Genomic DNA, 16831 nt, shown 5'->3' with positions numbered 1-16831 from the left:
GCTGATTATTCAAATGGGCAGCCGAGGACCTGGGGATTGGAGGCTCGCCCGGCCGCTCCGTGCTATATCACTCGGGCACCCACGTCACTGCAGCACTTGTCCTCCTCTTCCTCCTCCTCCTCTTCTTCCTCCCTCCTCCCTCCTCCTCCTCCTCCGGCTCCTCCATCGCCTCCGGGCGACTCTTCGCCGCGAAGCGCTGCGAAAACCCACCCAAGGAGCAGCGGCGAAAAAATCCCACCCCAGCCCCAGCGCCGCTCCATCCCCCCCTTCCTCCCTCCCTCCTCTTCCTCCTCCTCCAGAGGCTCCGGCGGAGGGGAGGGAGGGCTGGGGACTTTTTTTTTTCCCCTTCTTTTTTTTTTTTTTCCCTCTTTTTTTTTTTTTTTTTTTTGGGTCGCTCTCTGTCGTCGTTTGTTGTGGCTGTTAAATTTTAAACTGCCATGCACTCCACTTCCAGTATGCTGGGAGCGGTGAAAATGGAAGGCCATGAGCACACGGACTGGAGCAACTACTACGGGGAGCCCGAGGTAAGGAAGGAGCCGGGGCTCCGCCGTCCCCCCCCCCCGGTGCCACCCGGCCCCGACCGGGGTCCACTCGCCGCCCCAGCCCCGGGGCACAGTTAACGTTGTCAGCAAACTGCGGTTCAGGGCTGCGGACGGGGGTCCCGAGGTGTGGGTGGAGGTCCCGAGGTGCGGGCGGAGGTCCCGAGGTGCGGGTGGAAGTCCCGAGGTGCGGGTGGGGGTCGCGGGGTCCCGGAGGGCTGCGGGCGGCTGCTCCCTATTTTTTCCTTGCCCCCCCCGGCCCCCCCTCCTCACTCCCAGGTATTTTTTTCTCTCCGGGCAGCGCTGTCCCTTCCCCTTCCTCCAACTCTCCTTCCCGGGACGGCTCCGCCGATCCTGCTGCCAGCCCGTCTCCGGTTTAATATATATAAAAATATATTTGTTTTTCATTAAGGAGAAAAACAACCCCTCCCGCGCCGGGATTTAACCCTTTCCCCCCCCCCCCCCCCCCGCCCCGCGGAGCTCCGGGGCTGCGGGGCCTCTCGCCGGCCACGACCCGGGCAGGGCTGGGCTGGGGGGTGTCCCCCGCCGTCCCCGCTCCCCTCGGCCCCCGCGGGGTGACCCGGCTGCCCCCATCTGCCACGTTCCCCCCCTGTGTGTCGCTTGCCCCCGCAGAGCTACTCCTCGGTGAGCAACATGAACGCGGGGCTGGGCATGAACAGCATGAACACGTACATGACCATGTCGGCCATGAGCACCACGGCCAACATGACGGCCGCCACCTCCATGAACATGTCCTACGCCAACACGGGCATGAGCCCCTCGCTCGCCGGCATGTCCCCGGGCGCGGGGGCCATGCCCGGCATGGGCTCGGCCGGCGTGGCGGGGATGGGCGCCCACCTGAGCCCCAGCATGAGCCCCATGGGGGGCCAAGCGGGCTCCATGAACGCCCTGGCCCCCTACACCAACATGAACTCCATGAGCCCCATCTACGGGCAGTCCAACCTGAACCGCTCGCGGGACCCCAAGACGTACCGGCGGAGCTACACCCACGCCAAGCCGCCCTACTCCTACATCTCCCTCATCACCATGGCCATCCAGCAGTCGCCCAACAAGATGCTGACGCTGAGCGAGATCTACCAGTGGATCATGGACCTCTTCCCCTTCTACCGCCAGAACCAGCAGCGCTGGCAGAACAGCATCCGCCACTCGCTGTCCTTCAACGACTGCTTCCTCAAGGTGCCGCGCTCCCCGGACAAGCCGGGCAAGGGCTCCTTCTGGACGCTGCACCCCGACTCGGGCAACATGTTCGAGAACGGCTGCTACCTGCGGCGCCAGAAGCGCTTCAAGTGCGAGAAGCAGCTGGCGGCCAAGGACGGGGGCGGCGCGGGCGGCGGCGCGGGCGGCGGGGGCAAGAAGGGGCCCGGGCAGGCCCCCAGCCAGCCCCTGGGCGAGGGCAGCTCCTCGGGGGGCTCCGAGGGCTCCGGCGGCGCCGAGTCCCCGGCCAGCGCCTCGCCGTGCCAGGACCACAAGCGCGCCCTGGCCGACCTGAAGGGCCCGGCGGGGCTGAGCCCCGGGGAGCCGTCGGCCTCGCCGGGCCAGCACCTGCTGGCCCCCCCGCACGCCGGGCTGCCCCACGACGCCCACCTCAAGCCCGAGCACCACTACGCCTTCAACCACCCCTTCTCCATCAACAACCTGATGTCCTCCTCGGAGCAGCAGCACCACCACCCGCACCACCACCACCACCACCACCACAAAATGGACCTGAAGGCCTACGAGCAGGTGATGCACTACTCGGGCTACGCCTCGCCCATGCCCGGCAGCCTGGCCATGGCGCCCGTAACGAACAAACCCGGCTTGGAGTCCTCCCCTTTAGCCGGAGAGACTTCTTACTACCAAGGTGTGTATTCCCGGCCCATCATGAACTCCTCCTAGGCTGGGCAGCGGCGAAAGCCGCCCCCGGAGAGAGGGGGGGAGCTCCCCCCCCCGTGCCCCCCCCCGCGGCCCCCCGGCAGCGCGGCGGACTCTGAGCGCTGGCCAGCACGGTACATATACATATACATATATCTATCTATTTTTTTTTTTTTTCTGTTGGCTCCAGATGTTTGCATCCCTTCGGGAAGCGGCAGCCGTGTGTCTCGCGGGCCCGTGCCAAGGGCAGGCTTGTCGGTCACCCCACCCCCCCACACCCCTTCCCCGGCCCAAAGCCACCCGGGGGTGGGGGGGGGGGGCTGCGATTCCCTCGGTTTGCCTTGTGGGGTGGTTCGTTTCGGTGGGGAGGGCGGGTCGGGGGGTTCGGGGATGGGGAGAAGGGGGTTCTCTCGGGCTTATTTTTATTTTTTTTTCGTTGTCGTCGTCGCAAGGAGGTATAAATATATCTATTTTTTTGTGTGTGGAAGTGGTGGGGGCAAAGCGAAACCCCCCCCACGAGGAAAACGGAACCCTCCTTCATTGTGAAACCCACGCTAGTTTGGAATCCGAGGACCAAAAGTCTTGTAACGTTGTAAAAAGGGGGGAAAAAAAGGGGGGGGACGGGGGAAGAGAAAAAACAATACGAAAAAATAAATAATAATGATAATAATAATAATAATAATAATAATAATAAAATTAAAAAAAAAAAAAGGCAGGATAGATCGTTGTAATTGAAACAAACGCTTGATGTTACCGGGAGAGTAAACTACTTGGATCTGATTAATTTATCGTTTCTGTATGCTTTATTTATGGCTTATAAATGTGTATTCTGGTAGCGACCGGCCACATCGCCGCAAACTCCATTAAAGTGTTATTGGCGGTTTTTTTCCCCCGCTGCATCTCTGTTCCGCCGGGACTCGCCGGTCGCCGCCGCCGCCGCCCCGACGGGACCCCCGCCCTGCCCGCCTGGGATCTCCCAGATCCCGGGCTGGGATCTTCCGCAATCCCCGGCCGGGACCTCCAACATCCCGGGCTGGGATCTCCGCAATCCCCGGCCGGGACCTCCAACATCCCGGGCTGGGATCTCCGCAATCCCCGGCCGGGACCTCCAACATCCCGGGCTGGGATCTCCGCAGTCCCCGGCCGGGACCTCCAACATCCCCGCCGGCACCCCCGGCATCTCCACCGGGATCCCTCCATCCCTTCCAGGACCCCCGACATCTCTGCCGGGATCCCTCCAACCCTTCTGGGACTCCCGAGATCTCCGTCGGGACCTCTCCGTTCCCGGCTGGAATCTCCCGACATCATTGCCAGGATCACTCCCATCCCTTACAGGACTCCTGACACCTCCACCGGGACCCCCTGAATCTCCACCGAGACCGACCGATCCCTGGCTGGGACCCCTCCATCCCTTCCAGAATGCCCCCATCCCTTCCAGAACACCCCTATCCCTTCCAGAACACCCCTATCCCTTCCAGAACCCCCCCATCCCTGCCAGGACCCCAGCATTCCCAGGCAGGGGAAGCCCGTGCCCCCCTGCAAAGCCCGGAGGTGGGAAGTGAGGATCCCCCCGGGGATGGAGAACCGGGACCCTCATTCCCAAAGCATTCCCTGGAGGAATCATCCCAACCGGGCAGTGTTATTCGGGGGGGGGGGATTTGGGGCTCGCAGGGGCAGCACATCCCTCCCGGGACAGGATCCCGGGTTATCCGCGGGGCGAAAAACCCGAAGAGCTTTATTTTAACCACGGCAAACACGTTTATTTTAAGCACCTCCCGGGCTCTCCGAGCCTCCCGCCCCACCGCCGGGACCCTCCGGTGCCCACCGACACCCCCCGGCCACGCAGGAACGCTCATTCCTCTCCCCTCTCCCCGTCTTCCCAACCACTTGTTGTTTTTCCCACGCGTTTACGGGCGCTCGTAGATGTTGCTTTCCCGAAATAACATTCAAATCCTTCTTAAAATTCCGCATTGTCCGCGGGAAGAGAAAAGGGGAGAAAAGGGAGAGAGGTTGGCGGGGGAGGGAGAGAAGGGGGGGGGGGTGTAAAAAAAAAAAAAACCCTCCCAAAAAACAAAACCGGGCTCCAGGCTGCAATGTGTCGGTCTCTATACGCCAAGGACACACACGTTGTGAACCGGGGCATGCAATGTGTTTCATTAGCACATAAAAGGCTCCCGCGGGGACGGAGCACGGGCGCGGGGGTGCCGCCGCTTTGGGGACACGGACCCCCCCTCCCCGCCCCTGCCTCCGGCCGCGGCCCCGATCCCCCGCCGCATCCCGCTCGGATCCCCGCTCCACCACCGGCTCTTTTCTTCCCCCCTCCCTTTATTTATTCTCCCCATTTTATTTTTTTTCTCCTCTCTTGTTTTTTTAATTTCCCTTTTTACTCCCTCCCTTTTACTTTATCCTATTTTTCTTTATTTTCCCTTATTTTCTATATTTTCTTATTTCCCCCCCTTTTATTTTTTCTCCCCTCCTTTCCATTTTCTCCCTTCTACTTCTCCCCTTTATTTTCTCTCCCCCCCTTTAATTTCTCTCCTCCCTTTTATTTTCCTCCCCCCTTTTATTTTTTCTCCCCCCTTTTATATTTCTCTCCCCTTTTATTTCTCCCCCTTTTATATTTCTCTCCCCTTTTATTTCTCCCCCTTTTATTTCTCCCCCCTTATATTTTTCCTCCCGTCCTTTTATTTCTCCTCCCTTCTGTTTTTCTCTCTCTTTCATTTTTCTCCCCCTTTCATTTTTCTCCCCCTTTCATTTCCATCCCCTTACATTTTTCTCCCCGTTAATTTCCCCCTCTTTTTATTCCCCTCCTTTTATTTTTCTCCCGCTTTTATCTCCCCCCTCCTTTTGTTTTTCACCCCTGTTCTACTTTCTACCCCTTTTTCCCCCCTCTCCTCCTATTTTCCTCCTCCTTTTATTTTTCTCCCCTTCCTCTATCTCCCCTTGTTTTTCCTACCTCGCTTTTATTTTTCTCCCCTTCTTTTATTTCCCCTCCTTTACCTTTTTCCCTCCTTTTATTTCCCCCCTTTTTTCCTCCCCATGTTATTCTCCCCTTTCTTTATAATTTTTCCTTCCCCTTTTCTCTGCCCCGTTTCACAAGGATGACGATTTGAGGGAGAAATGGCCAAAAAAAAAAAAAAATAAAGAGAAAGAAACAAAAAAATCCGCCCGCTAGACGTTATTTCTTTTTCTTCTCCCCCCTCTTTGGCATTTTTCCCCCCCTCCCCACACAACCTGCCCGCCCCCAACCTTCCAGCAAGTGCATTTTGCTCCTGCCTGGTTAAGCAACCGTGATCTGTGAATAAACAAAGTCAGTAAACAAAAAAAAAAAAAAAAAAAAAAAAAAAGGAGGGGAAAAAAAAAAAAAGACGAAGGGGGGGTTGTGTGGAATCTAGATCCAAATTCCAGGAGGGTAAACTTTCCCCACCACGTCATACTTCAGCAAATTTACACAGATATTATATTGCGTCCCCTTTCCTTCCCCCCCCCCCTCCTTTTGAGCCATTGTGCTTAACTGAATTTTATAAAGCTGATCGATATCTTGGTAAAATATTCATTTTTAAACTAGCGGGCAGCGAAATCTTTGCTTTGTGCTAAAGTCAACAGTCGCAGAGTTTCAGCTCCAATAAATGCCGGGATGCTCCCAGCTCCCGCAGAGCCGGGCCGGCGGCCGGGGCGCAGGTAGGGGACACCCGCCGCTCCTTCTCCTCCTTCTCCTTCGCCTTCAACTCCCACCTTCTGCTTCTTTTCCAGCCCTTCCTCCTCCTCCTCCTCTTCCTCAGCTCGCCTCGGAGCCGGCGGGGGCGAGGGAAGCGGCCCGGAGGCCGGGGGGGGGCGCGGGGCCAGGGATGGAGGGATGGATGGAGGGATGGATGGAGGGATGGAGGATGGATGGAGGGATGCAGGGAAGGATGGAGGGACACAGGGAAGGGCTGCTCCCGCCGCCTCGCCTCCGCGTTTTGGGGGATCCCTCTGCCAGCGCTGGAGCCGGTGGGGAGCATGGCAGGGGAGCAGAGGGGGGTGATTTGGGGGTGTGGGGGTAGCCCGAGTGGGAACGGGGCGCGGCCGGGGCAGGGCCGCCTCGGGGCCCCGATTCGGCCCGTTTTAGCCCCAAACCCCCTCGCTGCCGGGAGGCAGTCGCTGTGCCTCGGGTGGGAGAGGGACGGGGCCTTGCGGGGCCGGCTCCCGCCTCCTCCCGCTCCTCCCAGCCCGGCTTCAGGGTTTTACTTCCACATTTTCGGTTTATTTTGGTTTTGGCTGATTTCCCCCTTTTCCCCCCCATTTATCGTCCCTGTCTCCGTGACGATCTTTTGTTCCGGGCTGGGAGCGGCCACACCGTGTCCGCCCCACGGCGGAAAGGGGTTTCTCCCGTGGCCGGGACACCGGGAAGCGCCGGTCCCGGTGCCGGTGCCGATCCCGTGGGCTGGTCACGGCCGAGCACCCGCGCGAGCAAAAAAAAAATCGGGGATCGAATTGTTCCCCCGCCGTGTTTCCCGGGAAAACCCGGAGTTTCGGCGCGGCCGGCGGCCCTTCCCGAGATTCACTGGCACCGGGCACGGACACGAGTGGCATCACCCACGCGGGGATGGACCGGGGGGTGTAGGGCGCGAGTAGAGGGCACAGCTCGGGAGTGTCCGTGCCCGTGTCCGTGTCCCCGCGCTGCTGTGCCGGGTGACATCGCCCCGGCGCTAATGGGCTCTCAATAATTCATCGAAAGCGGCCCCGCGCCAGCCCAATTACTTGTCATTACACGCCTGTCGCCCGCGCGGGGAGGGGGACACGAGTGGGAAGGGGCCATCCCGCCGCATCCCTCCCGGCTGCCCGGCCCCGCACCCGCTCCCCACGATCCTGCCCTTCCACCCGCGACTCCCGGCTGGTTTTCCCCCCTTTTCCCTCCCCCGATCACCCCCAGGATTCCCTCCAGCCCCCCGGATTGCTTTGCCCCGGCTCCCGGCGGGGCCGAGCTCCGTGTTCCCGTTAGTTCCCCTCAAATCCTGATTTAGGGATTTTTTTTTTGAGGAGCGGCTGGCACCGGCTGGGATTTGGGCAGGTTGGGCAGGAAAGCTGCGGGGTCTGAGCCCCCAAATCAGCCCCGATCCAGCCGCTTCCCTTCCCTCCGTTTATCCGTATTTTTCCTTCCTTTTATTTTATTTTCCCCCTGACTTTTCCCTCCAAAAATGGGGGGAAAGGCGCTGCTTTTCCTTGCTGCTTTTTGTTTTAATTATTCGGGCCCCTAACGACGCGCAGCGACGGCTCCAAAGACATCAAAGCACAAAAAAAAGGATGGCACAGGGTGGGGAAGCCCCGTTGGTTTCCCGACGCCCCCCCAAAACCCTTTTCCCCCCGGGATGAGCGCGGGGCTGGAAGCAGCCGGCCCTGCCTGCCCTGCCCGCGCCGGCAGCAGCGGAGGCAAAAAGTGCATTTATTGACGATCTTAAAGAAAAAAACCAACCGGACAACTCGGGGGTGAGATGAGACTAATTATTAGTGGTTCTAAAAAGAGCTGGAACACCCAAGTAGGGCTTAACCCGTCTCCTGGGAAACTGATGGAGACCTATTTTACAAGCTGTAATTCTGCTTTAGACTATCGCGGGCTCAAGGCAGTTCACACTATTCCCTTTCTTCCAGAAATAGTCCTAATCCTATATTTCGGCCGGAGAAAGTCCGCTTCGGCTCCGCACTAGACTAATCCAGAAACCACATAAAACCAGGTAGGGAAAAGGGGATGGAAAAGGGGAGGAGGAAAGAAAAAGGTTTGAAGTTTGTTCCCTCTGCCCCGCGTAACCTCGAGGAGAGTAAATATTAAAGGGTGATGCCGAATCCGCCGGTTCCGTTATTTCTGGGACAGATAAACCCGGGATTGCGGGGCTGGGGGATGCGGGAAGAGCCAGAGGAACTCGGAGGGATTTTTTTTTGCTGGTTCGCTGCGGTGGTTTTTCGGGGTCCCGCAGTGGCGACAGAAATATTTATATATTCCCGATGGAGCAGAGGAAAGGGCGTTTAGGGGTGGAAAAGGTGGATTTGGTAGTAGGTGGTTTTATTGGGGAAAAGAAAGGAAATAAAATAAAGCAAAAAAAAAAAAATAAAGAAGACAAAGGTCTCTTCGGGAAAAAAAAAAAAAGGAAAAAAAAAGAAAAAAGAGAAAACAATGAGAAAGAGAAAATTATAAAAATAAAAGAAGAAAAAAAGAAAATTAAAGAAAAAGAAAATTAAAGGAAAAGAAAAATAAGAGGAAAAGAAAAATAAGAGGAAAAGAAAAAAAGAAGAAAAAAGACGAAAAGAAAAAAAAAGAAAAATAAAAGGAAGCGATAAAAATAGAGGAAAAAAAAAAGAAAAAAAAAAAGAAAAATAAAAAATATCCCCATAGTCTCCGCAATCGAGTTCTTCCCCCAAATATTCTGTAAGGAGCTGTATTCTGTGGAATACCCCGAAAATCCTGGGATCGGCTCCAGATAACGGGGACAGGTGTTTTTGCCCCCCTACCCCCCCGCCCTCGCCGTGCACCTGAGCGGCCGGGACAGCGGGAGGGATGGAATCCACCCTGGAAACGGGAATGTGAGGACGGGAAAAGCTGCCTCGAGCCCGGGATAGTGTGGGTTTTTTTGGGGGGGTGTGAGTTGGATGGAGGGATGGATGAAGGGATGCAGGGAGGGATGCAGCGCGCAGGGAGTGATGGGGAGATGGATGCAGGGATACTGGGGAGGATGGAGGGATGGATGGATGGATGGATGGAAGGAGGGACGGACAGCGGTCCTGGCACCCCGCAGGGCCTGGGCTCCCCCCCCGTTCTGTTTGCAGGGGCAGCCGGGTGTGGAACTGCAGCGAAAGGAAAGGAAAAAAATTACGGAGGGGAAAAGGAAAAAGAAAAAGTTTTGGGAAAGCCGCGGCTGAGGCGGAGGCGGCTGTGGGGGGAGCGGGGCAGGGACGGGTTCCGGCCCCTCAGGGCACCGCCGGCTCCCTTTTCTTCTTCACCTTCCTTTCCTCTCCTTCCTCTCCTTTTCCTTTCCTCTCCTTTCCCTTCCATTTCAATTTTTTTCCATTTCCCCCCTTTCTTTTCCTTTTGTCTCTTTTAATTCCCCCTCCCACTTTTCCCATTTCTTTTCTTCACTCTTCCTCCCTTTCCCCCTTTTCCTTTCTTTCCCTTCCCCTCTTTGTATTTCTTTATTTTCCTTTCTTTCCTTATAACTTCTTTCCCATTTTCCTCATTTCTTTTCCTTGCTTTTCCTTCCTTCCTCCTTTTCATTTTCTTTTCCTTCCCTCCTTTCTTTCCATTCCCCCTTTTCCCTTTCTTTTTCTTTTTTTCTTATTCTTACCCCCCCTTTTCTTTCTCAGTTTCTTCCCTCTCTCACTTTTTTCCCCTTTTTCCTCCCTCTTTTTTCCCTTCCTTACTTTTCCCCCTATTCTTTCCCTCCTATCAGTTTCTTCCCCTTTTTCCCTTTTCTATCCTTTCCCCCATTTCTCTCCTTTTCCCACCAACACCAACACCAACACCAACACCTTCCTCACATCCCACCCCACTCCCTCTCCACCCTCTCTGTTTCTCCCAGACTACAGAGCCCTTTTCCACGGGGAATGTGGGAAAAGCAGGGAGCAGCTGTGAGGCTGTGGGCAGGGTCCCTCCTGCTGCTCCCACCTGCCAGGGGCTGGGTGGGGAATCCTTGTCACTCCACAGATCCCTGCATCCACATCCCGGCTGCCGGGAGCTCCCTACCTGTCCGAGCACCGCCCGTGCAAGGCCGGACAAGGAGCTCACCCTGCCTGGGAAAAGAGTAGCTTTCCACAGGGTTTTCTCCCACCAGCACTGAAAAGAATGATCCTTTATCCCTGCTGGAAAACAGCTGCCAAGTGCCACAGCCCGCAGGAGTGGGAACATGGGGGTTTTATTTCCCGCCCCGGTTCCGAAGGCAGAGACACCGAGGGATTTCAGAGACCTTGGAATGCTTTGCCTGTCCCTGCCAGGCTCCCGCTCGGTGCTTCCGCGCCTGCCTGATCCCACACTGATCCCACACTGCCCTTCCCTCTCCTTTATTTATTTAACTAATGGACAAGGAGTCGGTGTCAGGGGGAGCTGGGACAAATTGGGCTTCGCCCGTGCGCTGCTGCCGTGTCCTCATCCCTATTAAAGGCAAAGATTCCCATCTCCGATTGCCTCTTTGTGTCTGTACTCGTGAGCGATACCTGGGTCACGCTCCAGTAATTCCTGACTGGAATGGGGAGAAGCTTTAGCCTGGCCTGGAGGGAGCTCAGGAAGGTGCTTGGCTGGGATGGATCCCTCTAGGCTTCATGGAAACAGGGAAAAAACGCCAACAGCACCTTGAGAAAGTCGAGTTTGTTAATTTGTGGAGCTCTCTGTGGGATGCACGGGGGTGTTTATTCCAGCAGCAAGCACAGGAAAGGCTTCGGAGAGGAGGAAAAACTCCGGCAGCCAAAAACCCCCCAAAACTGGGTGGTGATTAACACCCCTTCCTGTGCCAAAGCTTTTCTGAAATGCACCACCTTGGAGCTTGTTGTGGACGCCTGGATCCACAGCGGGAAGAAAACAGGAGTCCCACGGGAAGGGGTGGATTTGTGGATGCACGATCCCAGTTTTGCACCGCCCTGAGCCGATGCCTGGGGGGGAACACAGGGGGCATAAACCCAGCAGCCCTGGGAGGGGGGGAAGCAGCAGGAAGAGGGGACAGAAGGGGGGGATTTTGCTTCCAAAGGGGCTTCCAGGACCTTCTGCCAGCTCCGGGTCCGATCGGAGTCGTCATTAGCAGACCCATAAAACCTCTGCAGATGTCGAGCCGACGGCGGAACGTGTTCCTCGGGAGCATCCTGGGAAACTCTCCGGCTTGGAAAGTCAGCAGCTCACCCCTGCTTTTCCCTTTGTTTCTTCTCCTCCCCCACACTCCTCTCCCACCACTTCCCTGTGTGGATTTTTTTGGGGGGAGAAGAAGGGAAAAGGCCGGAAAGGGCCTTTCGCATAAGGAGAGGCAAAAACGCGCTGCCCGACCTGGAGAAATTCCCGTGTCCAGCACGTGGATTTGTGGAGAGACCCTCAAAGAAATACACCCAGAGGGAAGCAGGTGCTTTCCCTGGCACAAGGATAGGAGGAGGAGGAGGAGGAATTCATCAGCTGGGGTGACAGGAGCTGCCAAAACGGGGCCGGGGTTTCCGCAGGAATAAAAACCCAGGAGAGGGGGTTGGATCTCCTGAAGTGCCTCTTAACCTTTTCCATATCCTGTTACTGAAGGGAAAATAAACCCCACGAGGAGTCTCTGCCTCTTCACCGAAGCAAAAAAACAAGGGGAAAAAAGAGAGGGGATAGTTATCCAGCTCTCCAAGGTGTCGGGATCCATGGAGAGGAGAAGGGGTGGGGGAAGGGAGCAGTCACCCAAACCGTGGGGAAAGGACGGGACAGGGCGCTCGCTCCAGGCTCTGGGTTAGAACATGGATGGGGCAGGTACTTTGCTGCTTCTAACACAGCAGAATTCTTCCCTCAGCTGGAACTGGGGATATTTGGGATCAGGAATGGCTCCCGCTGGGAGGAGGTGGGGGAGAGCCACCTCAGTGTGCAGGAGGCCGATGGGATGATCTTGGTGTCTGCAGGCAAGGCCTCGTGGGATGAGCAAGGGGGTTGGCACAGAGCAGGGCTTGGGATGTGGCAGGGTTTGGGATGCAGCAGGGTTTGGGATGCAGCAGGGTTTGGGATACAATGGGTTTTGGGGTATAATGGGGTTTGGGATGTGGCGGGGTTTGGCATACAGTGAGTTTTGGGATGCAGCAAGGCTTGGAATATGGTGGGATAGGGGATACTGCGAGGTTCGGGATGTGGCAAGATTTGGATTGTGGCAGGGTTTGGGATACAGCAAGATTTGGGATACAGCAGGGTTTGGGGTACAGTGGGGTTTAAGATGTGGTAGGATATGGGATACAGTAAGATTTGGGATACAGTAGGGTTTGGGGTACAGTAGGGTTTGGGATAGAGCAAGATCTGGGATACAGCAGGGTTTGGGGTACAGTAGGGTTTGGGATAGAGCAAGATTTGGGATACAGCAGGGTTTGGGGTACAGTGGGGTTTAAGATGTGGCAGGATTTGGGATACAGCAAGATTTGGGATACAGCAGGGTTTGGGATACAGTAGGGTTTGGGATATAGCAAGATTTGGGTTACACCAAGGTTTGGGACACAGCAGGGTTTGGGATGTGGCATGGCTTGGTATATAGCAAGATTTGGGATACAGCAGGGTTTGGGGTACAGTGGGGTTTGAGATGTGGTAGGATTTGGGATACAGCAAGATTTGGGACACAGCAGGGTTTGGGGTACAGTGGGGTTTGAGACAGAGCAAGATTTGGGATACAGCAGGGTTTGGGGTACAGTGGGGTTTGGGAGGTGGCAGGGTTTGGGATCCAGAACGGGATGCCGAATGCCTGGGGATTTGAGGGCTCCCTACGGGACGCCAGGACCTGTCCCCCTCTCCTGCTCTGTCCCCTTCCCTCGCTTTGCTCCCCCTGCCCGGGGCCCTGGGCTGTGCCCACAGCCAGGACACCCCCGGAGCCGTGTCCGTGCTCCGGGAGCGGGAGCAAAGGCAGAGCCGGCATATTTTTCCCGAGTTACTTATTAACGGCTGTTCATTTGACAGGATCAATATTTCAGGCGGGGGAGCAAACACTCGAGCAGCCCCACTCTGCCGCGCTCTCTCCTTCCCCTCTCCGCCAAATGATTTATTCCCGAAAATGCATCTGCCTGGAAAAAAGAGGCAGCGCCCCGGAGCCCGGGGGGCTTTTATCGGTGGGATATGCAAAGCACATTTATTCCGGGCTTTTTATCTCTCCTATTGCATGTTGATCCCATACATATAGATTGATTTTGTTCAGGTAGATAATGAAAAGTCAAGTGGAAAATTTACACAAAGGCACTCAGGATCTCGACTTTCTATTGGTATATAAATTGCTTTATTACTTCATTCCCTTAAACAGGGACTTTCACACCGGGGAACACTTTAAAATATATCATGTTTAAACACAAAACCGTTTACCTCCCGCGTGTTTTTTTTTTTTTTTTTTTTTCTCTCCGCGGGTAATTTCCTCGCCCCTTTCGTTAATTACCGAAGATATTTGCGTTTAAACACCTTCCCCCGGCGATCCACCGTCCTCCTCTCCCGAAAAAAAAAGTCCTAACGGGAGCTTCCCGTGCCCGCCGCGCCGGCGAAAACCTCGGGAGCTGATATTTAATTCCCTGTAAGCAGCTTTCATTTCCCCACCTCGCCCGGCGCCAGGCGGTTAATAGAGGGCACAGTATGTGAGAGCACAGCTTGGAACAAAAAAAAAAAAAAAAAAAAAACAAAAAAAAAAACCACCCACCCACCAGAAAAAAAAAAAAAAAACCAAAAAAACCCAAAAAAACCGGAGGAAACATTATTAATAAACATCTTCTGGACATTTGGTGGCGGGCGGAGGCTGCTCCAGCTTAAAGCAATTAATTCAGGATACTGACATAAACTCTCCAGCTCTTTGACAGCTTGGAGCTGAAATAAAAATGCTAGTTCTCCAGGGAAAAGGAGAGGATAGTTGGCTCTTTTCTGGACTGTTTGCTTATAGGCCCAGAGAGCAATCTTCCTCGGGAATGAAATGCAAGGACACAAACAATGTACCAGGGAGAGAATAGGAGATGGGAATGAACAGTTTGAACTATTTGCTCAGCAGAAGGGCGGCCACAATGCCGGGCCAATGGCTTTCCCATGGATCACCCCGGCTCCTGAGCCCCCCTTTGTTGTGGGAGCCCCTTCCTCCGGCCAGATAAGAGCACAGCTGCTCCGGCAGCCCTGCCACTTATCCACCCCGATCCCGCCTTCCCTGGCATTCCCGGTGCACCCGCCCCGGGCTGTCCCTCGGATGCCCCGTGTGCCCCTGGGGCGATTCATCCCACACACCTTGGTTTGGAGTCCTCGGGGATTGGCAGGAAACCCACTGGGGGGGAAAGGAAATGCTTTTTGGGTGGAGAAAAAAACGTTTTTGGGGGACCAGGAAAGCATTTTTGGGTCAAGGAAAGCCTTTTTTGGGGGAAAAGGAAATGGTTTTTGGAGCAAGGAAACCTTTTTTGGGTGGGGAAACTCTGTTTGGGTGAGGAAGTCCTTTTGGGGCAAGGAAAGCCTTTTTTGGGGAAAAGGAAATGGTTTTTGGAGCAAGGAAACCCTTTTCGGGTGAGGAAACCTTTTTTGGGTAAGGAAACACTTTTTGGGCAAGGAAACACTTTTGGGGCCAGAAAAACATTTTTGTGCCAAGGAAACGCTTTTAGGGGTGAGGAAACACTTTTTGGGTGAGAAAATCCTTTTTAGGCAAGGAACCCCTTTTTGGGCAGGGAAACCTTTCATGGTCAAGGAAACGTTTTTTGGGCAAGGAAACCTTTTTGGGGCAAGGAAACACTTTTTGGGCAAGGAAACTCTTTTGGGGCAAGGAAACCCTCTTGGGGCAAGGAAACCCTGGCACAGCGTGCCCTGGCTGTGCCCACACACGTGTACCATCCGTCATGTCCTCATTCCATGCAGGCTGCAGGAATGCCACATTCCATGGGATGAGGATGCTTCCAGCCCAGGCTGGAGACGCAGAGCTGCTAAAAGCAGGATTCCATGTTTATTTAAGGCACAAGGAGCCTGGAGTGTGAAAAGCACAAGCGTGTGCTGTCCTTGCTGCGGGATCCACCTCCTGAGAGCTGGATGGAAAACACCGGGAGCATCCTTGCGTCTGACTGCATCCAGGCCTCCATTCCCCTTCCCTCCCTGACAATCAACCTCCTCTCATCCTCCCAGGTCACCCCTCACTTCACTAAATGATGTGATGGGGCAGGGAAACGCCAGAATGAAACACAAATCGGGAGCAAGGTCGGCAGGGACGGTGCCGAGGGGGAGGCTTTGCTATTCCTGCTCTTTGTCCCACCCCAGGCTGTGGGTTTTGGGAGCTGGGCTGTTGGGATAAGGTTTGCTCAGCTTGAAAGGGCTTTAGGAGGTGCAAAGGGAAAGGGCTGCGGGCTCGGCAGTCACGGAGCACACCTGCAGGAGACACCACCGCTGTCCCAAAAATTCAAGGGACCCTTTGTTTTGTTGTGGTTTTTCCCACCCTTCTTCCCTGGTGGGTGGTCAGGAGGATGGGCTGGAAGGCAGGAGGGCTCCCATTGTCTCTGTGCTGCCCGAAGAGCTGATCCCACGTGTCCCTGAAGTCACAGAGCACCTGGGTGTCCCTCACACCCGGGGATACTCCGACGAGCCCTGCATTCCCGGGATGGACCATCGCGAGCAAATCACAGTCTGCCCGTGAAATCCCTCAAGAAAAGGGGTTTTCGTGACTTCCCAGCACAGCACTTTCACACCCCTTATCCCCCCCTCGTGGTTGGGCTGCTGGCCTTTATTTAATTCTATCCATTCTCACAGAACACCCCAGGTGGGACGAGGATCCTCCCGCCCGAGCCGATCTCCATTTGGAAGGCGGGTCCGAGGCGATTCCCATTTCGGGGTGCCCGGGCTGTTGCCCTTTCCCCAGCGGCTCCAACCCCATCCCTGCCAGGACGGGTTAATTAATGAGACGTTAAAGAGGCGGAATGACACTTCCCAGCGCTCACTTAACAGGGCTAATTTCCAAACCCCTCCGCCATAGACAAAGAGAAGGTGCCGGCGGTGCCGAGTCATTTGCGCCGCGTCGCCGGCGAATGAATTTCGGGGAGCAAATATAGTTATGCAGAATTTAAATTAAAGTTGACACTAATGTAAACACGGCGACGCAACTGCGTGTTTAAGGACCCTGATGAGGCGGCGCTTTTAATCAGCTCCCTTTAACTCGGGTGGCATTTCAAATCCTCGCCGTTTAAATTGGATCAGGAGCCCCCCGCGCTGGGAGAAGGAGCGGCCGGCGGGGCTCGGATCCGGCTCCGTCCCGAGGGATGCTCGGGATGCAGGTTGGGATCCACGGTGCGAGGTGGTGACAGAAACCCCTGTGCTGGCTCCGGAGATCTCCTCACCCTGGGAGGGACGGGGAGAGTGTTCCCATGTCGCTGGAGAACTCCCAACCCGCCAATCCCACCTTCCGGAATCCATCGCGTTGACATTTGGTGGCGGCACGGGAACTTCCCCAGCTGTGCCCAGCCCATCCCAAACGTGGCATAAACCCAAGAGCCAAACCCCGGAGCATCCACGCTCCTGGTCTGCCCCCTGTGTCTGTGCAGCACAAATCCTGGGGAATTCTGCCCAAATTCCCCACCTCTCCCGAAGGCTTCCGGCCTAAACCCTACGATCATGGAATGGTTTGAGTTGGAAGGGACCTTAAAGCTCATCTCGTCCCAACCCCCATCGAAGTCAAATCATAGACCTGGGACTTGGAGGGGGAAGAATAAAATGTGGGGAAGGAGAAGCAGCAAAGCGGAGAGGAAAGAGCGTTCCCACCTCACCC

At 55.6% G+C, this 16831-nt stretch overlaps 1 protein-coding gene and 1 long non-coding RNA gene across 2 annotated transcripts; both read left to right on the top strand.

Moving 5' to 3' along the window:
* Positions 1-415: 415 nt before the first annotated feature.
* FOXA2 (forkhead box A2) lies at positions 416-3170 on the top strand. The gene is made up of 2 exons (XM_032682928.1): positions 416-524; positions 1173-3170. The coding sequence occupies exons 1-2, from the start codon at positions 438-440 to the stop codon at positions 2433-2435; spliced, it is 1350 nt and encodes a 449-aa protein (XP_032538819.1). The 5' UTR covers positions 416-437; the 3' UTR covers positions 2436-3170.
* Positions 3171-5919: 2749 nt separating this feature from the next.
* LOC116785220 lies at positions 5920-10553 on the top strand. The gene is made up of 3 exons (XR_004356427.1): positions 5920-6092; positions 8040-8122; positions 10084-10553. It is a non-coding gene; the product is annotated as an uncharacterized LOC116785220 (long non-coding RNA).
* Positions 10554-16831: the final 6278 nt, after the last annotated feature.

Source organism: Chiroxiphia lanceolata, chromosome 3 (assembly GCF_009829145.1).
Source record: "Chiroxiphia lanceolata isolate bChiLan1 chromosome 3, bChiLan1.pri, whole genome shotgun sequence".
NCBI classification, from domain to species: domain Eukaryota; kingdom Metazoa; phylum Chordata; class Aves; order Passeriformes; family Pipridae; genus Chiroxiphia; species Chiroxiphia lanceolata.
The sequence above is the reverse complement of the archived record's forward strand: the minus strand, read 5'-3'. Positions and strand labels throughout refer to the sequence as shown.